The sequence below is a fragment of the Oncorhynchus kisutch genome, linkage group LG18, assembly GCF_002021735.2.
Source record: "Oncorhynchus kisutch isolate 150728-3 linkage group LG18, Okis_V2, whole genome shotgun sequence".
Taxonomy (NCBI): domain Eukaryota; kingdom Metazoa; phylum Chordata; class Actinopteri; order Salmoniformes; family Salmonidae; genus Oncorhynchus; species Oncorhynchus kisutch.
In genome coordinates, this window is record NC_034191.2 from 81,649,688 (window position 1) to 81,671,889 (window position 22,202).

At 47.6% G+C, this 22,202-nt stretch overlaps 1 protein-coding gene across 1 annotated transcript in view; it reads right to left on the reverse strand.

The window, feature by feature from the left end:
* ube2wb (ubiquitin conjugating enzyme E2 Wb) overlaps positions 1-22,202 on the reverse strand; it is a 35,559-nt gene that overhangs the window by 5,535 nt on the left and 7,822 nt on the right. Inside the window, exons 3-5 of the mRNA XM_020468507.2 lie at positions 15,855-15,957; positions 2,648-2,803; positions 176-251 (exon numbers count right to left, since the gene is read on the reverse strand). Coding sequence (XP_020324096.2) covers positions 176-251; positions 2,648-2,803; positions 15,855-15,957 — 335 coding nt within the window. The remainder of the gene's footprint in view (positions 1-175; positions 252-2,647; positions 2,804-15,854; positions 15,958-22,202) is intronic.

Sequence of the window (22,202 nt, forward strand, 5' to 3'; positions counted from 1 at the left end):
GTGTTGGTTCTTCCTAATCTAATCTGTAGTCAAGTGTTGTATTTCTGTACACATTCCCCCATTAACTAGAGCGGATGACCGTTCCAGTAGGTGAACATAACATCTGTGTGAGGATGGAAAGGTTTAACCCTTTACGTATTCACATCGTCACATCTCAGAGGACGTAACCACTCACCGTGATACCACCATTTTGTCTTCTTCGGATTCTTGTTACACGTTTTTACGTAAAAGGAGTTATCAGGGGGCCGTCTCTGCAGAGAGAGACAACCGTCATGATCAGAGAAGTGCTGGTATAAATATGGCATGTAGAGACAACCTCACTCAGAGTGGAGGTGAAGTTACCTCTAGACAGTCATTTAGATTGAGGTTCAATAGCAACCTCATTCAGAGTGGAGGTGAAGTTACCTCTAGACAGTCATTTAGATTGAGGTTCAATAGTGTAGAGACAACCTCACTCAGAGTGGGGGTGAAGTTACCTCTAGACAGTCATTTAGATTGAGGTCCAATAGTGCAAAGAGCTTTATTCTGATTCCCCCTCACGTGTCAAAGTCATTCCAGAGGGCCATGTGTCTGCAGGTTCTCTCTCATCCCTTGTACATGATTGATGAACTAAAGGTCATTGAGTAGTTAGGACCTCCCCTCACCTGGTTCTAAAGGTCATTGAGTAGTTAGGACCTCCCCTCACCTGGTTCTAAAGGTCATTGAGTAGTTAGGACCTCCCCTCACCTGGTTCTAAAGGTCATTGAGTAGTTAGGACCTCCCCTCACCTGGTTCTAAAGGTCATTGAGTAGTTAGGACCTCCCCTCACCTGGTTCTAAAGGTCATTGAGTAGTTAGGACCTCCCCTCACCTGGTTCTAAAGGTCATTAGGTGGTTAGGACCTCCCCTCACCTGGTTCTAAAGGTCAAAAACTACCGATTGAAAGGAGAAATCTAAAACCAGCAGACACGGGGTCCTCCATGGCGTGACAGTGACAAGCCTTCTGTATTATAGTGTCAATGGGGCGTGTTTAAAATGATGTCTACTGAACAAAAATATAAAACGCAACATGCAACAATCACAAAAGATTTTGACTGAGTTTACATTTCATAAGGAAATCAGTCAATGGAAATAAATTCATTAGGTCCCCTCATCTATGGATTTCACATGACTGGGAATACAGATATGTATCTGTTGGTCTGTCACATACACCGGCGAAAAAGGAAAGTAGGAGTGTGGATCAGACAACCAGTCAGCATCTGGAGTGGATCAGACAACCAGTCAGCATCTGGAGTGGATCAGACAACCAGTCAGCATCTGGAGTGGATCAGAAAACCAGTCAGCATCTGGAGTGGATCAGAAAACCAGTCAGCATCTGGAGTGGATCAGACAACCAGTCAGCATCTGGAGTGGATCAGACAACCAGTCAGCATCTGGAGTGGATCAGACAACCAGTCAGCATCTGGAGTGGATCAGACAACCAGTCAGCATCTGGAGTGGATCAGACAACCAGTCAGCATCTGGAGTGGATCAGACAACCAGTCAGCATCTGGAGTGGATCAGAAAACCAGTCAGCATCTGGAGTGGATCAGAAAACCAGTCAGCTTCTGGAGTGGATCAGAAAACCAGTCAGTATCTGGTGGGACCATTTGTCTCATGCAGCGCGACACATCTCCATCACATACAGTTGATCAGGCTGGTCATTGTGGCCTGTGGAATGTTGTCCCACTCCTCTTCAATGGCTGTGTGAAGTTGCTGGATATTGGCGGGAACTGGAACACACTGTCATATACGTCGATCCAGAGCATCCCAAACATGCTGAATGGGTGACATGTCTGGTGAGTATACAGGCCATGGAAGAACTGGGACCTTTTCAGCTTCCAGGAATTGTGTACAGATCCTTGTGACAGGGGGCTGTGGATTATCATGCTGAAACATGAGGTGATGAAGGCGGATGAGTGGCACAACAATGGTCCTCAGGATCTCTTCACGGTACCTCTGTGTATTCAAATTGCCATAGATAAAATGCTATTGTGTTTGTTGTCCGTAGCTTATGCTTGCCGATACCATAACCCCACTGCCACCAAAGGGCATGGTGTTTACGTCAGGTTTGCGGTGGTGAGGCCGGTTGGACGTACTGCCAAAATCTCTAAAACGATGTTGGAGGTGGCTTATGGTAGAGAAATTAATATTCAATTCTATGGCAACAACTCGTGGACATTCCTGCAGTCAGCATGCCAATTACACGCTCCCTCAAAACTTGAGACATCTGTGGTATTGTATAACAAAACTGCAGATTTTAGAGTGGCCTTTTATTGTCCCCAGCACAAGGTGCACCTGTGTAATGATCGTGCTGTTTAAAATCAGCTTATTGATATGCCACAAGTGTCACGTGGATGGATTATCTTGGAAAAGGAGAAATGCTCACTAACAAGGACGTAAACAAATTTGTGCACAACATTTTTGAGAAATAAGCTTTTTGTGCGTATGGAACATTTCTGGGATCTTTTATTTCAGCTCATAAAACATGAGACCACCACTTTACATGTTGGGTTTATATTTTTGTTCAGTGTATAATGTACTAACCCCTGTACCGGTAACATTATGCCAGGCATTTAGCATTTTATTCTAATTTGGCGTTCCCCAAGGGTCTGTTGTCGCCCACTTACCTTTTCTTTGCAGCTGGACAGCATACTGATAATGCTGAGACAGACTGACTGCACTGAGAGGGCTGGCGACCAGTCTTCTGTTAGTATTGAAAGACAGATGTGACCGTTGCTATAAACGTGAGGATGTACAGGTATATTCTCTCCCATGAACATTACCTGAAATGGAAAACCAACAACGTGATCAGACACATCTCTCAATAATTAATTAAATAGAATACATTTTCCTTGTTTGAGTTCCATCTACTATATACAGTGCATTTTCCACATTTTGTTACGTTAAAGCCTTATTCTAAAAATTGATTAAATGAATAAAAATCCTCATCAACACAATACCCCATAATGCAAAACTTTTCCATTGAACGGAGCAAAGTACAGAGAGATCTTTGATGAAAACCTGCTCCAGAGCGCTCAGGATCTCAGACTGGGGCGAAGGTTCACCTTCCAACAGGACAACGACCCTAAGTACACAGCCAAAACAACGCAGGAGTGGCCCAGCCAGACATGAACCCAATCGAACATCTCTGGAGAGACCTGAAAATAGCTGTGCAGCGACTCTCCCCATCCAACCTGACAGAGCTTGAGAGGATCTGCAGAGAAGAATGGGAGAAACTCCCCAGATACAGGTGTGCCAAGCTTGTAGCGTCATACCCAAGAAGACTCAAGGCTGTAATCACTGCCAAAGGTGCTTCAACAGAGTACTGAGTAAAGGGTCTGAATACTTATATAAATGTGATATTTCAGTTTTTTTATATTTGAATACATTTGCAAAAATTTCTAAAAACCTGTTTTTGCTTTGTCATTATGGGCTATTGTGATGTCATTATGGGCTATTGTGATGTCATTATGGGCTATTGTGATGTCATTATGGGCTATTGTGATGTCATTATGGGCTATTGTATGTAGATCGATGAGGGGAAAATAACAACGTATTCCATTTTTAGAATAAGTCTAAAATGTTTTTAAAAATGTGGAAAAAGTCCAGGGGTTGTCGTGGAAGGATCAGAATTTGTTGGTAACATTTGTAAGCTGTTTAATATTCATCAAATGGGTGTAAGTTACTTCTCATCAGAATGGTATTTTTGTGTAATACTGTGGTGAGGTTACAGTTATCTGTTCTTTGTCTTTTGATGATGTCATCGGGTAGAACTTTATTTAAAAATGTAGAAATGTGCAATTGTCACATATGTAGACTGGTATTGTTCTTGAGAATGGAAAATTAGGTTGAAAAGTGGTGAAATTGCCCTTTAAATTTGGACTCCGATTGGATTAAAATACAGTTTTCCTGCGTTTTACATGTGAGGTGGCAGATTAGGAGAGGGGTGCCAGGAAGGGGGGAGAAAGGGGAGGAGTACAGAGAGAGGAGGAGGAGCAGGAACAAGAGGGGGAGGAGGAAGAAGATAGGGGGAGCAGGAGGAAGAGAGTAGGCAGGGGATGGCTGTAGGGATGGGGAAAGAAGAGGGGATAAGAGAGGGGGAAGAGAGATGAGGGTAAGAGGTCAAATGGGAGGAGAGAGAGAGCTGCACACTTAATTAGGGAGGATAACGTGACCTCACAGCTCTCTCTCTAAACTCAGCAGCCACCAGAGACCTCTCTCTGGTGAATAAATTCAATGACCTTCGCGTAAGATTAAACTACCAACAATACTATCAAAATAGTAATATCTCAAGCCACACACACACACACACACACAGCCAACCACACACACACACACACACACACAGCCAACCACACACACACACACACACAGCCAACCACACACACACACACACACAGCCAACCACACACACACACACACACACACACACACACACACAGCCAACCACACACACACACACACAGCCAACCACACAGCCAACCACACACACACACACACAGCCAACCACACACACACACACACACACACAGCCAACCACACACACACACACACAGCCAACCACACACACACACACACACACACACACACACACACACACACACACAGCCAACCACACACACACACACACACACACAGCCAACCACACACACAGCCAACCACACACACAGCCAACCACACACACAGCCAACCACACACACACACACACACACACACACACACACACACACACACACACAGCCAACCACACACACACACACACACAGCCAACCACACACACACAGCCAACCACACACACACACACAGCCAACCACACACACACACACAGCCAACCACACACACACACACAGCCAACCACACACACACACACACAGCCAACCACACACACACACACACACACAGCCAACCACACACACACACACACACAGCCAACCACACACACACACACACACACAGCCAACCACACACACACACACACACAGCCAACCACACACACACACACACACAGCCAACCACACACACACACACACACAGCCAACCACACACACACACACACACAGCCAACCACACACACACACACACAGCCAACCACACACACACACACACACAGCCAACCACACACACACACACACACAGCCAACCACACACACACACACACACAGCCAACCACACACACACACAGCCAACCACACACACACACAGCCAACCACACACACACACACACACACAGCCAACCACACACACACACACACACAGCCAACCACACACACACACACACAGCCAACCACACACACACACACACAGCCAACCACACACACACACACACACAGCCAACCACACACACACACACACACACACACACACACACACAGCCAACCACACACACACACACACACACACACACACAGCCAACTAGGTTAGCAGGCAATATTAACCAGGTGAAATTGTGTAATTCCTCTTGCGTTCATTGCACGCAGAGTCAGGGTATATGCAAGGGTTTGGGCAGCCTGGCTCATTGCGAACTAATTTGACAGAATTTTACATAATTATGATATAACATTCAAGGTTGTGCAATGTAACAGCAATATTTAGGCTTGTAGTTGCCACCCATTAGATAAAATACAGAACGGTTCCGTATTTCACTGAAATAAACGTTTTATTAATGACCAAAGGCTCGTATTTCTGTGTGTTATTATGTTATAATTAATTCTATGATTTGATAGAGCAGTCTGACTGAGCGGTGGTAGGCACCAGCAGGCTCGTAAGCATTCATTCAAACAGCACTTTAGTGTGTTTTGCCAGCAGATCTTCGCAAGCACAGCGCTGTTTATGACTTCAAGACTATCAGCCTAATGGCTGGTATAACCAATGTGAAATGGCTAGCTAGTTAGCTGGGTGTGCGCTAATAGCGTTTCAAACGTCACTCTCTCTGAGCCTGTGGTTGTTTCCCTTGCTCTGCATGGGTAACGATGCTTTGAGTGTGGCTGTTGTCGATGTGTTCCTGGTTCGAGCCCAGGTAGGGGCGAGGAGAGGGACGGAAGCTATACTGTTACACTGGCAATACTAAAGCGCCTATAAGAACATCCAATAGTCAAAGGTATATAAAATACAAATGGTAGAGAGAGAAATAGTCCTATAAATACTATATTAACTACAACCTAAAACCTCTTACCTTGAAATATTGAAGTCTCATGTTAAAAGGAACCACCAACTTTCATTTGTTCTCATGTTCTGAGCAAGGAACTGAAACGTTAGCTTTCTTACATGGCACATATTGCACTTTTACTTCTCCAACACTTTGTTTTTGCATTATTTAGACCAAATTGAACATGTTTCATTACTTTTGAGGCTAAATTCATTTTTATTGATGTTATTATATTAAGTTAAAATAAGTGTTCATTCAGTATTGTTGTAATTTTCATTATTAAAAACAAAAAATTTAATCGGCATCTGCTTTTTTTGTCCTCCAATAATCAGTATTGGCGTTGAAAAATCATTATCGTTCGACCTCTAGTCCAGACACAGCCGGCGAGGTCAGGAGGTCTAGACACAGCCGGCGAGGTCAGGAGGTCTAGACACAGCCGGCGAGGTCAGGAGGTCCAGACACAGCCGGCGAGGTCAGGAGGTCCAGACACAGCCGGCGAGGTCAGGAGGTCCAGACACAGCCGGCGAGGTCAGGAGGTCCAGACACAGCCGGCGAGGTCAGGAGGTCCAGACACAGCCGGCGAGGTCAGGAGGTCCAGACACAGCCGGCGAGGTCAGGAGGTCCAGACACAGCCGGCGAGGTCAGGAGGTCCAGACACAGCCGGCGAGGTCAGGAGGTCCAGACACAGCCGGCGAGGTCAGGAGGTCCAGACACAGCCGGCGAGGTCAGGAGGTCCAGACACAGCCGGCGAGGTCAGGAGGTCCAGACACAGCCGGCGAGGTCAGGAGGTCCAGACACAGCCGGCGAGGTCAGGAGGTCCAGACACAGCCGGCGAGGTCAGGAGGTCCAGACACAGCCGGCGAGGTCAGGAGGTCCAGACACAGCCGGCGAGGTCAGGAGGTCCAGACACAGCCGGCGAGGTCAGGAGGTCTAGACACAGCCGGCGAGGTCAGGAGGTCCAGACACAGCCGGCGAGGTCAGGAGGTGTAGACACAGCCGGCGAGGTCAGGAGGTCTAGACACAGCCGGCGAGGTCAGGCGGTCCAGACACAGCCGGCGAGGTCAGGAGGTCCAGACACAGCCGGCGAGGTCAGGAGGTCTAGACACAGCCGGCGAGGTCAGGAGGTCCAGACACAGCCGGCGAGGTCAGGAGGTGTAGACACAGCCGGCGAGGTCAGGAGGTCTAGACACAGCCGGCGAGGTCAGGCGGTCCAGACACAGCCGGCGAGGTCAGGAGGTCTAGACACAGCCGGCGAGGTCAGGCGGTCCAGACACAGCCGGCGAGGTCAGGAGGTCTAGACAGAGCCGGCGAGGTCAGGAGGTCTAGACACAGCCGGCGAGGTCAGGAGGTCTAGACACAGCCGGCGGGGTCAGGAGGTCTAGACACAGCCGGCGAGGTCAGGAGGTCCAGACAGAGCCGGCGAGGTCAGGCGGTCTAGACACAGCCGGCGAGGTCAGGAGGTCCAGACACAGCCGGCGAGGTCAGGCAGACTAGACACAGCCGGCGAGGTCAGGCAGACTAGACAGAGCCGGCGAGGTCAGGCGGACTAGACAGAGCAAAGTGGTTCCACCCCTTTATGTTAATATTTTATATTAGGGTTGGCTGGTAGGTATAAAAATCAAATAAAAAAATCTAATTTTATTTGTCACATACACATGGTTAGCAGATGTTAATGCGAGTGTAGCGAAATGCTTGTGCTTCTAGTTCCGACAATGCAGTAATAACGAACAAGTAATCTAACAATTCCAAAAAAACTACTGTCTTATACACAGTGTAAGGGGATAAGGAATATGTACATAAGGATATATGAATGAGTGATGGTACAAAGCAGCATAGGCAAGATACAGTAGATGATATCGAGTACAGTATAACATATGAGATGAGTATGTAAACAAAGTGGCATAGTTAAAGTGGCTAGTGATACATGTATTACATAAGGATGCAGTCGATGATAGAGTACAGTATATACATATGCATATGAGATGAATAATGTAGGGTAAGTAACATTATATAAGGTAGCATTGTTTAAAGTGGCTAGTGATATATTTACATAATTTCCCATCAATTCCCATTATTAAAGTGGCTAGAGTTGAGTCAGTGTCATTGACAGTGTGTTGGCAGCAGCCACTCAATGTTAGTGGTGGCTGTTTAACAGTCTGATGGCCTTGAGATAGAAGCTGTTTTTCAGTCTCTCGGTCCCAGCTTTGATGCACCTGTACTGACCTCGCCTTCTGGATGACAGCGGGGTGAACAGGCAGTGGCTCGGGTGGTTGATGTCCTTGATGATCTTTATGGCCTTCCTGTAGCATCGGGTGGTGTAGGTGTCCTGGAGGGCAGGTAGTTTGCCCCCGGTGATGCGTTGTGCAGACCTCACTACCCTCTGGATAGCCTTACGGTTGAGGGCGGTGCAGTTGCCATACCAGGCGGTGATACACCCCGCCAGGATGCTCTCGATTGTGCATCTGTAGAAGTTTGTGAGTGCTTTTGGTGACAAGCCGAATTTCTTCAGCCTCCTGAGGTTGAAGAGGCGCTGCTGCGCCTTCTTCACGATGCTGTCTGTGTGAGTGGACCAATTCAGTTTGTCTGTGATGTGTATGCCAAGGAACTTAAAACTTGCTACCCTCTCCACTACTGTTCCATCGATGTGGATAGGGGGGTGTTCCCTCTGCTGTTTCCTGAAGTCCACAATCATCTCCTTAGTTTTGTTGACGTTGAGTGTGAGGTTATTTTCCTGACACCACACTCCGAGGGCCCTCACCTCCTCCCTGTAGGCCGTCTCGTCGTTGTTGGTAATCAAGCCTACCACTGTTGTGTCGTCCGCAAACTTGATGATTGAGTTGGAGGCGTGCGTGGCCACGCAGTCGTGGGTAAACAGGGAGTACAGGAGAGGGCTCAGAACGCACCCTTGTGGGGCCCCAGTGTTGAGGATCAGAGGGGTGGAGATGTTGTTGCCTACCCTCACCACCTGGGGGCGGCCCGTCAGGAAGTCCAGTACCCAGTTGCACAGGGCGGGGTCGAGACCCAGGGTCTCGAGCTTGATGACGAGCTTGGAGGGTACTATGGTGTTGAATGCCGAGCTGTAGTCGATGAACAGCATTCTCACATAGGTATTCCTCTTGTCCAGATGGGTTAGGGCAGTGTGCAGTGTGGTTGAGATTGCATCGTCTGTGGACCTATTTGGGCGGTAAGCAAATTGGAGTGGGTCTAGGGTATCAGGTAGGGTGGAGGTGATATGGTCCTTGACTAGTCTCTCAAAGCACTTCATAATGACGGATGTGAGTGCTACGGGGCGGTAGTCGTTTAGCTCAGTTACCTTAGCTTTCTTGGGAACAGGAACAATGGTGGCCCTCTTGAAGCATGTGGGAACAGCAGACTGGTATAGGGATTGATTGAATATGTCCGTAAACACACCGGCCAGCTGGTCTGCGCATGCTCTGAGGGCGCGGCTGGGGATGCCGTCTGGGCCTGCAGCCTTGCGAGGGTTAACACGTTTAAATGTCTTACTCACCTCGGCTGCAGTGAAGGAGAGACCGCATATTTTCGTTGCAGGCCGTGTCAGTGGCACAGTATTGTCCTCAAAGCGGGCAAAAAAGTTATTTAGTTTGCCTGGGAGCAAGACATCCTGGTCCGTGACTGGGCTGGATTTCTTCCTGTAGTCCGTGATTGACTGTAGACCCTGCCACATGCCTCTTGTGTCTGAGCCGTTGAATTGAGATTCTACTTTGTCTCTGTACTGGCGCTTAGCTTGTTTGATAGCCTTGCGGAGGGAATAGCTGCACTGTTTGTATTCGGTCATGTTACCAGACACCTTGCCCTGATTAAAAGCAGTGGTTCGCGCTTTCAGTTTCACACGAATGCTGCCATCAATCCACGGTTTCTGGTTAGGGAATGCTTTAATCGTTGCTATGGGAACGACATCTTCAACGCACGTTCTAATGAACTCGCACACCGAATCAGCGTATTCGTCAATGTTGTTATCTGACGCAATACGAAACATCTCCCAGTCCACGTGATGGAAGCAGTCTTGGAGTGTGGAGTCAGCTTGGTCGGACCAGCGTTGGACAGACCTCAGCGTGGAAGCCTCTTGTTTTAGTTTCTGTCTGTAGGCAGGGATCAACAAAATGGAGTCGTGGTCAGCTTTTCCGAAAGGGGGGCGGGGCAGGGCCTTATATGCGTCGCGGAAGTTAGAGTAACAATGATCCAAGGTCTTTCCACCCCTGGTTGTGCAATCGATATGCTGATAAAATTTAGGGAGTCTTGTTTTCAGATTAGCCTTGTTAAAATCCCCAGCTACAATGAATGCAGCCTCCGGATAAATTGTTTCCAGTTTGCAGAGAGTTAAATAAAGTTCGTTCAGAGCCATCGATGTGTCTGCTTGGGGGGGGATATATACGGCTGTGATTATAATCGAAGAGAATTCTCTTGGCAGATAATGCGGTCTACATTTGATTGTGAGGAATTCTAAATCAGGTGAACAGAAGGATTTGAGTTCCTGTATGTTTCTTTCATCACACCATGTCACGTTGGCCATAAGGCATACGCCCCCACCCCTCTTCTTACCAGAAAGATGTTTGTTTCTGTCGGCGCGATGCGTGGAGAAACCCGTTGGCTGCACCACTTCGGATAGCGTCTCTCCGGTGAGCCACGTTTCCGTGAAGCAAAGAACGTTACAGTCTCTGATGTCCCTCTGGAATGCTACCCTTGCTCGGATTTCATCAACCTTGTTGTCAAGAGACTGGACATTGGCAAGAAGAATGCTAGGGAGTGGTGCACGGTGTGCCCGTCTCCGGAGTCTGACCAGAAGACCGCCTCGTTTCCCTCTCTTTCGGAGTCGTTTTTTTGGGTCGCTGCATAGGATCCGCTCCGTTGTACTGTTTGTAAGGCAGAACACAGGATCCGCGTCGCGAAAAACATATTCTTGGTCGTACTGATGGTGAGTTGACGCTGATCTTATATTCAGTAGTTCTTCTCGACTGTATGTAATGAAACCTAAGATGACCTGGGGTACTAATGTAAGAAATAACACGTAAAAAAACAAAAAACTGCATAGTTTCCTAGGAACGCGAAGCGAGGCGGCCATCTCTGTCGGCGCCGGAAGCGGCTATACAGATTATCATACCGTTTCTGAACCATATTACCAAAGAGCTATTTCACAAAATAATTTAGGCAACAGGGACCTTCATCCAGTCTCCCGCCTGGCTACCAGTCTCCCGCCTGGCTACCAGTCTCCCGCCTGGCTACCAGTCTCCCGCCTGGCTACCAGTCTCCCGCCTAGCTACCAGTCTCCCGCCTGGCTACCAGTCTCCCGCCTGGCTACCAGTCTCCCGCCTGGCTACCAGTCTCCCGCCTGGCTACCAGTCTCTGTAGCTAACATTCCACTCCATGTCATTGTCAAAGAGACTTGCCTTTCGTCAATCTCAACATTCAATATGCAGATGGATTTATGGTGGAGTTGCTCATTGGTTGCTGGAAATAACATTAATATTTTCCATGACAACATGTGAAGCCTCAAATAGAATTAGATTTATAACAAAGTAAAATAGAAAAATATTTAGCTGTTAGCTTGGCAAGATGTTGTATTTTGAGGCTTAGAAATGTATTTAGTTTGAGAACTAGCAACTTTTGACAGACTTGTTTTGGACTGGACAAACCAAAAATGGTTGCTTAGCAACCGGTCACCAACGTGCTTTGTGGAGAAGAAAAAGTAATAGTTCCAATATTTGGATAATCATTGTGATTGGAGGATAGCTGTGAGGGTTATCGAATCAGGATCCAAGTCTTCTGTTCTCCTCGAGCTCATTTAAATGATAGAACGTTCATATTTGAAGATGCCAGAAAGACCAGTCTCTTTGCCAATGACAAGGAGAATGTTAGTTTAAGAGACTGGTTACTCAGACTGGAATATCTCTGCTGTCACCATCAAGCTTGATCTTGACATCTAGCCACTTAGCGAGCAAGTTAGCCAACCAAAATGCAAAGCCCTGAGCTGGACATAGTTTATTCGACACATCTTAGATTTCTTATCGTTTTCTTAACACATCTTAGATTTAACACCCAGCTAAAACCGCCATTTACCCAGCACCCAGCTAAAACCGCCATTTACCCAGCACCCAGCTAAAACAGCCATTTACCCAGCTAAAACAGCCATTTACCCAACACCCAGCTAAAACAGCCATTTACCCAACACCCAGCTAAAACCGCCATTTACCCAACACCCAGCTAAAACAGCCATTTACCCAGCACCCAGCTAAAACAGCCATTTACCCAGCACCCAGCTAAAACAGCCATTTACCCAGCTAAAACAGCCATTTACCCAACACCCAGCTAAAACAGCCATTTACCCAACACCCAGCTAAAACAGCCATTTACCCAACACCCAGCTAAAACAGCCATTTACCCAACACCCAGCTAAAACCGCCATTTACCCAACACCCAGCTAAAACAGCCATTTACCCAGCACCCAGCTAAAACAGCCATTTACCCAGCACCCAGCTAAAACAGCCATTTACCCAACACCCAGCTAAAACAGCCATTTACCCAACGCCCAGCTAAAACAGCCATTTACCCAACGCCCAGCTAAAACAGCCATTTACCCAGCACCCAGCTAAAACAGCCATTTACCCAACACCCAGCTAAAACAGCCATTTACCCAACACCCAGCTAAAACAGCCATTTACCCAACACCCAGCTAAAACAGCCATTTACCCAACACCCAGCTAAAACAGCCATTTACCCAGCACCCAGCTAAAACCGCCATTTACCCAGCACCCAGCTAAAACAGCCATTTACCCAGCACCCAGCTAAAACAGCCATTTACCCAGCACCCAGCTAAAACAGCCATTTACCCAACACCCAGCTAAAACAGCCATTTACCCAACACCCAGCTAAAACAGCCATTTACCCAACACCCAGCTAAAACAGCCATTTACCCAACACCCAGCTAAAACAGCCATTTACCCAACACCCAGCTAAAACAGCCATTTACCCAACACCCAGCTAAAACAGCCATTTACCCAGCACCCAGCTAAAACAGCCATTTACCCAGCACCCAGCTAAAACAGCCATTTACCCAACACCCAGCTAAAACAGCCATTTACCCAACACCCAGCTAAAACAGCCATTTACCCAGCACCCAGCTAAAACAGCCATTTACCCAGCTAAAACAGCCATTTACCCAACACCCAGCTAAAACAGCCATTTACCCAGCACCCAGCTAAAACAGCCATTTACCCAACACCCAGCTAAAACAGCCATTTACCCAGCACCCAGCTAAAACAGCCATTTACCCAGCACCCAGCTAAAACAGCCATTTACCCAACACCCAGCTAAAACAGCCATTTACCCAACACCCAGCTAAAACAGCCATTTACCCAGCACCCAGCTAAAACAGCCATTTACCCAGCTAAAACAGCCATTTACCCAACACCCAGCTAAAACAGCCATTTACCCAACACCCAGCTAAAACAGCCATTTACCCAGCACCCAGCTAAAACAGCCATTTACCCAGCTAAAACAGCCATTTACCCAACACCCAGCTAAAACAGCCATTTACCCAACACCCAGCTAAAACCGCCATTTACCCAGCACCCAGCTAAAACCGCCATTTACCCAGCACCCAGCTAAAACAGCCATTTACCCAGCACCCAGCTAAAACAGCCATTTACCCAGCTAAAACAGCCATTTACCCAACACCCAGCTAAAACAGCCATTTACCCAACACCCAGCTAAAACAGCCATTTACCCAGCACCCAGCTAAAACAGCCATTTACCCAGCTAAAACAGCCATTTACCCAACACCCAGCTAAAACAGCCATTTACCCAACACCCAGCTAAAACCGCCATTTACCCAGCACCCAGCTAAAACCGCCATTTACCCAGCACCCAGCTAAAACAGCCATTTACCCAACACCCAGCTAAAACAGCCATTTACCCAGCACCCAGCTAAAACAGCCATTTACCCAGCACCCAGCTAAAACAGCCATTTACCCAACACCCAGCTAAAACAGCCATTTACCCAGCATCCAGCTAAAACAGCCATTTACCCAACACCCAGCTAAAACAGCCATTTACCCAACACCCAGCTAAAACAGCCATTTACCCAGCATCCAGCTAAAACAGCCATTTACCCAGCACCCAGCTAAAACAGCCATTTACCCAGCACCCAGCTAAAACAGCCATTTACCCAACACCCAGCTAAAACAGCCATTTACCCAACACCCAGCTAAAACAGCCATTTACCCAGCATCCAGCTAAAACAGCCATTTACCCAGCACCCAGCTAAAACAGCCATTTACCCAACACCCAGCTAAAACAGCCATTTACCCAACGCCCAGCTAAAACAGCCATTTACCCAGCACCCAGCTAAAACAGCCATTTACCCAGCACCCAGCTAAAACAGCCATTTACCCAACACCCAGCTAAAACAGCCATTTACCCAACACCCAGCTAAAACAGCCATTTACCCAGCACCCAGCTAAAACAGCCATTTACCCAACACCCAGCTAAAACAGCCATTTACCCAACACCCAGCTAAAACAGCCATTTACCCAGCACCCAGCTAAAACAGCCATTTACCCAGCACCCAGCTAAAACAGCCATTTACCCAACGCCCAGCTAAAACAGCCATTTACCCAACACCCAGCTAAAACAGCCATTTTATTATTTTATTATTATTATTATTTTATTATTATTAGAATCAATTATTGTCTTCAAAAAAAATGTTGAAGAAGATATGCTGTGTGTTTAAAATAGCGCAGTAGACTGGAACCATCTCTACCTTACAGAATGATATCCACCATCTTTATTCAGTTTGATGAATGACCCGTTACTAAGCAACATGCCCACTCAGCGTACTCACAGAGCATGGGACGGATCTTGACAGTGTCCTGGCTTGCTGATTCAATAGTTACTAAGCTATACAGTACTATTCATCAATGAGGAGCCGCTAGGCTAGCTATTAGCTATAGTACTCAATGAGGCGGCGCTAGGCTAGCTAGTAGCTATAGTACTCAATGAGGCAGCGCTAGGCAAGTCCGTAGCACCAGTACTCAATGAGGCGGCGCTAGGCTAGCTAGTAGCTATAGTACTCAATGAGGCGGCACTAGACTAGCTCGTAGCACCAGTACTCAATGAGGCGGTGCTAAGCTAGTTCGTAGCACCAGTACTCAATGAGGCGGCGCTAGGGTAGTCCGTAGCACCAGTACTCGTCAATGAGGCGGCGCTAGGCTAGCTCGTAGCACCAGTACTCAATGAGGCGGCGCTAGGCTAGTCCGTAGCACCAGTACTCAATGAGGCGGCGCTAGGGTAGTCCGTAGCACCAGTACTCGTCAATGAGGTGGCGCTAGGCTAGCTCGTAGCACCAGTACTCAATGAGGCGGCGCTAGGCTAGTCCGTAGCACCAGTACTCAATGAGGCGGCGCTAGGCTAGTCCGTAGCACCAGTACTCGTCAATGAGGCGGCGCTAGGCTAGTCCGTAGCACCAGTATTCGTCAATGAGGCGGCGCTAGGCTAGTCCGTAGCACCAGTACTGGTCAATGAGGCGGCGCTAGGCTAGTCCGTAGCACCAGTACTCGTCAATGAGGAGGCGCTAGGCTAGCTCGTAGCACCAGGACTCAATGAGGCAGCGCTAGGCTAGCTAGCGAGCTACTAGCTACAGTATTCAATGAAGAGGCGCTAGGCAAGCTACTTACCTGAGGTGAATCGAAAGGATACCGACTACTGAATTTGAAAAGCAACTGAAATTTCTCTCCTTCATAGAGTGTGCCCGTGGCTCCTTCCATATCTACAATCCATCTGGAAGACAAGACACAACACATACCATATTAAATGATTATGTATTACTGTATATTTGATTCTCCAATATAAACAAACAAGTGTGTGTGTGTGTGTGTTCATGTATGGTCTGGGTCGTAGGTCAATCAGAGATGGAGAGGATGGGATCGGTCCCTGGCCTGGTCAACATGCCTGAGGATAATCGCTTAGTTCACTTAGTGCTCATTCTGACAGAAAGAGCCAATGATAAATCCCTGTCATGATGCGTCGTTATAGAAGACCCAGTAGGAGTAAAGACACCTGACCAGTCCAGTACAACAGATCATTCAGATGACCTCTGAGGATCAGGTCATGTCTGTCCAGTACAACAGATCGTCCAGATGACCTCTGAGGATCGGATCAGGTCATGTCTGTCCAGTACAACAGATCGTTCAGATGACCTCTGAGGATCAGGTCATGTCTGTCCAGTACAACAGATCATTCAGATGACCTCTGAGGGTCATGTCTGTCCCCTCCTCACCGTTTGTTGACTCTCCCACAGGAGAGAGACACACACTTAGACAGAAACACGGGTTTTGAACTCCCCCAGTCCTTAGCGGTCCTCCCCAGTCAAACCAGATGATTTGTGGGACCAGGGCACTAGGCAGCAAACAGTGGACATTCTCTAGCTGCTCCCCCTCCCCCCAACTCCTGTGTGTATGTCAGTGTCAAGTCTGGATGTGTGTAAAACACTATTTTCAGTGTGAACTCTGAATCAATACATTTTCAACAGGCATAACTTAAAAGACGACTTGGTTTATTAAATATATCTGGGATGAAAAAAATGAACTGAAAATTATGGTAATAATGAATTAAAAATGAAAAGCTGAAATGTCTTGAGTCAATAAGTACTCAACTCATTTGTTATGGCAAGCCTAAATATGTTCAGGAGTAAAAATGTGCTTAACAAGTCACATAAAAAGTAGCATGGACTGTGTGCAATAAGTGTTTAATAAAATATATATGTTTTAATGACTACCTCATTAGGGGCGGCAGGTAGCCTAGTGGTTAGAGCCTTGGGACTAGTAACCGAAAGGTTGTAAGATTGAATCCCCGAGCTGACAAGGTAAAAATCTGTCGTTCTGCCCCTGAACAAGGCAGTTAACCCACTGTTCCCCGGTAGGCCGTCATTGTAAATAAGAATTTGTTCTTAACCTCTTAGGGCTTAACTGGGGCTGTTGTTTCATCGAGAAACACACTCAAAACAGACAAGAAGGGCTGGCTGTTACACAATCCTAAAAAAGGTATTAAAAAAAAAAAAAAACATAGGGAACAAACCAAAAAAAATATGCTGCTGGTGTCTTTCAGTCTGTGAATAAATCTAAATCAAATCGTCATAGTAACCATTACATAACAGAGACAGACTTCGGCCAGGCACACGGAGTATTGCCAAGCTGAAGCTCTCATAGCAAAGCCACACCCCGGGCCGTACCGCCCTAAAACAAGGATAAGATCCAGCTCAACAGGTTCTGGAAGGTTCTCATTCCAGTGACTCATACCATTCTTGACAGACCGAGATCTGGAGTGTATTCATTGTTGCAATATGTTTCGCAATGAAAATAAAGAGTTTTATATTGGACACATTCAGGTAGGTCGGAAAGAAGACTGTGTTTCCTTATGCAATGCAGAACAGCTGAAACTACTACTGAGCTTGTTCTGCTCAGCAGCATTCAGTCTATCCACTTCTGCATTTGTGTCATTTAACAGACTCTCTGATCCAGAGACACTACAATAGTGAGTCATTTAGCAGACTCTCTTATCCAGAGTCACTACAATAGTGAGTCATTTAACAGACTCTCTGATCCAGATACACTACAATAGTGAGTCATTTAGCAGACTCTCTTATCCAGAGACACTACAGTAATGAGTCATTTAGCAGACTCTCTGATCTAGAGCCACTTACAGTAGTGAGTCATTTAGCAGACTCTCTGATTCAGAGTCACTACAGTACTGAGTCATTTAACAGACACTCCAGTAATGAGTGCATACATTTTCTTACAAGTCCCCCATGGGAATCGAACCCACAACTGTTCATGGCTAAATCACGAGACTGCCCGACGAAACACCGTCACCACGCGTCTCCATTACACCGCCACCACGCGTCTCCATTACACCGTCACCACGCGTCTCCATTACACCGCCACCACGCGTCTGCATTACACCGCCACCACGCGTCTGCATTACACCGCCACCACGCGTCTGCATTACACCGCCACCACGCGTCTCCATTACACCGTCACCACGCGTCTCCATTACACCGTCACCACGCGTCTCCGTTACACCGTCACCACACGTCTGCGTTACACCGTCACCACACGTCTGCGTTACACCGTCACCACGCGTTTCCATTACACCTTCACCACGAGTCTCCATTACACCGTCACCACGCGTCTCCATTACACCGTCACCACGCGTCTGCATTACACCGTCACCACGCGTCTGCATTACACCTTCACCACGCGTTTCCATTACACCGTCACCACGCGTTTCCATTACACCTTCACCACGAGTCTCCATTACACCTTCACCACGCGTCTCCATTACACCTTCACCACGCGTCTCCATTACACCTTCACCACGCGTCTCCATTACACCGTCACCACGCGTCTCCATTACACCGCCACCACGCGTCTCCATTACACCGTCACCACGCGTCTCCATTACACCGCCACCACGCGTCTGCATTACACCGCCACCACGCGTCTGCATTACACCGCCACCACGCGTCTGCATTACACCGCCACCACGCGTCTGCATTACACCGCCACCACGCGTCTCCATTACACCGTCACCACGCGTCTCCATTACACCGTCACCACGCGTCTCCATTACACCGTCACCACACGTCTGCGTTACACCGTCACCACACGTCTGCGTTACACCGTCACCACGCCTCTGCGTTACACAGTCACCATTACACCGTCACCACGCGTCTGCATTACACCGTCACCACGCGTCTGCATTACACCGTCACCACGCGTCTGCATTACACCGTCACCACGCGTCTGCATTACACAGTCACCACGCGTCTGCATTACACCGTCACCACGCGTCTGCATTACACCGTCACCACGCGTCTGCATTACACCGTCACCACGCGTCTGCATTACACCTTCACCACGCGTTTCCATTACACCGTCACCACGCGTTTCCATTACACCTTCACCACGAGTCTCCATTACACCTTCACCACGCGTCTCCATTACACCTTCACCACGCGTCTCCATTACACCTTCACCACGCGTCTCCATTACACCTTCACCACGCGTCTCCATTACACCGTCACCACGCGTCTCCATTACACCTCACCACGCGTCTCCATTACACCTTCACCACGCGTCTCCATTACACCTTCACCACGCGTCTCCATTACACCTCACCACGCGTCTCCATTACACCTTCACCACGCGTCTCCATTACACCTTCACCACGCGTCTCCATTACACCTTCACCACGCGTCTCCATTACACCTTCACCACGCGTCTCCATTACACCTTCACCACGCGTCTCCATTACACCTTCACCACGCGTCTCCATTACACCTTCACCACGCGTCTCCATTACACCTTCACCACGCGTCTCCATTACACCTTCACCACGCGTCTCCATTACACCTTCACCACGCGTCTCCATTACACCGTCACCACGCGTCTCCATTACACCTTCACCACGCGTCTCCATTACACCTTCACCACGCGTCTCCATTACACCGTCACCACGCGTCTCCATTACACCTTCACCACGCTGACACACTGTTACACTACCCTGACACACTGTTACACTACCCTTACTACACTGTTACACTACCCTTACTACACTGTTACACTAACCTGACACTGTTACACTACACTTACACACTGTTACAGCACCCTACCCTGACACACCACCCTCACACTGTCACACCTCCCTACCCTGTCACACTACCCTACACTGTCACACTACCCTGACACACTACACTACCCTCACACTATCACACTACTCTCACACACTACCCTGTCACACTACCCTGTCACACTACCCTGTCACACTACCCTGTCACACTACCCTGTCACACTACCCTGTCACACTACCCTGTCACACTACCCCGTCACACTACTATATTTGATGAGGATGAACAGTGACCCTGTGTGCATTAAGAGATGCCCTACCCTGTCACACTACTATATTTGATGAGGATGAACAGTGACCCTGTGTGCATTAAGAGATGCCCTACCCTGTCACACTACTATATTTGATGAGGATGAACAGTGACCCTGTGTGCATTAAGAGATACCCTACCCTGTCACACTACTATATTTGATGAGGATGAACAGTGACCCTGTGTGCATTAAGAGATACCCTACACTGTCACACTACTATATTTGATGAGGATGAACAGTGACCCTGTGTGCATTAAGAGATACCCTACACTGTCACACTACTATATTTGATGAGGATGAACAGCGACCCTGTGTGCATTAAGAGATGCCCTACCCTGTCACACTACTATATTTGATGAGGATGAACAGCGACCCTGTGTGCATTAAGAGATGCCCTACCCTGTCACACTACTATATTTGATGAGGATGAACAGCGACCCTGTGTGCATTAAGAGATGCCCTACCCTGTCACACTACTATATTTGATGAGGATGAACAGCGACCCTGTGTGCATTAAGAGATGCTCGACTGATGGGCTTTATGTCGTGTTCATGTGCTAGTCAACCAGCTAACTGGTTGAACGCGGTACGTGTATCACTACAACCAGTAAGCAAGTCTGACATTTCCGAGTTTCCTAGTTACGACTTGCACGTGAATGCGACAATAGCTAGTGTACCAGTCAGGGGGTCTGGGATGACCTTGTTTGATCCACAGCAACATGGCCGTGGCTAGAGAGGCAGTCTCTTATCTCTGGGTGTCTCTGAAGAGAACATTAGACTTTGTCACTATTAAAAAAAACTTTAATGAGCAAGCCTTCCTTCATGAACTGGCCTCTGTAAATTGGTATAGAAATCAGCTTGATCCCCTCTGTCGAAGACGCATGGACCTTATTTTTTAAAATATTTTCAGTGGTATTGTTAAACACACACGCATAAAGAAAATGAGAATTAAAAACAGGTTCAGCCCGTGGTTCAACCGTGATCTGGCAGAGTTACTCCACCTCAAGAATCACATTTGGCGAAAGGCTCTGCACACGCATACTCAGGATGACTGGCTCTCGTTCAGGCAAATGAGAAATAAGTCCACTCAGGCTATCTGGAAGGCCAAAGTTAGTTACTTTAAGGAGCAGTTCTCTTTCTGTGGGTCTAACCCCAAGAAGTTATAGAAAACAGTTAAAGACCTGGAGAATAAACCCTCCACCTCACAGCTGCCCATGTCCCTTAAAGTTGATGATGTGGTTGTTACTGACAAGGAGCACATGTCCCTTAATGATGATGATGTGGTTGTTACTGACAAGGACCACATGTCCCTTACAGTTGATGATGTGGTTGTTACTGACAAGGACCACATGTCCCTTAATGTTGATGATGTGGTTGTTACTGACAAGTACCACATGGCTGAGCTCTTTAATCACCACTTCATTAAGTCAGGATTCCTATTGGACTCAGCCATGCCTCTTTGCCCATCCAACATTTCCTCATCTCCCACCCCTTCTAATGCAACTATCCCCGATGCTCCTCCCTCTTTTTACGCTGCCCCGCTACAAAGTTTCTCTCTGCAGGCGGTCACTGAGTCCGAGGTGCTAAAGGAGCTCCTTAAGCTTAACAAAGCATCTGGGTCAGATGGTTTAGACCCTTTCTTCTTTAAGGTTGCTGCCCCCATCATCACCAAGCCTAACTCTGACCTTTTTAACCTGTCTCTCCTCTCTGGGGAGGTTCCCAGTGCTTGGAAGGCAGCCACAGTTTGTCCTTTATTTAAAGGGGGAGATCAAGCTGATCCTAACTGTTACAGTCTTATACTCAGCTGGCCCCTCCCCAGATTTTGTGTTAAACGCTCTACAACAAAGCTGTCTTAGTGTCCAACAAGCTTTCTCTGCCCTTAACCTTGTTCTGAACACCTCCAAAACAAAGGTAATGTGGTTTGGTAAGAAGAATGCCCCTCTTCCCACAGGTGTGATTACTACCTCTGAGGGTTTAGAACGTGATGTAGTCACCTCATACAAGTACTTGGGAGTATGGCTAGACGGTACACTGTCCTTCTCTCAGCACATATCAAATCTGCAGGCTAAAGTTAAATCTAGACTTGGTT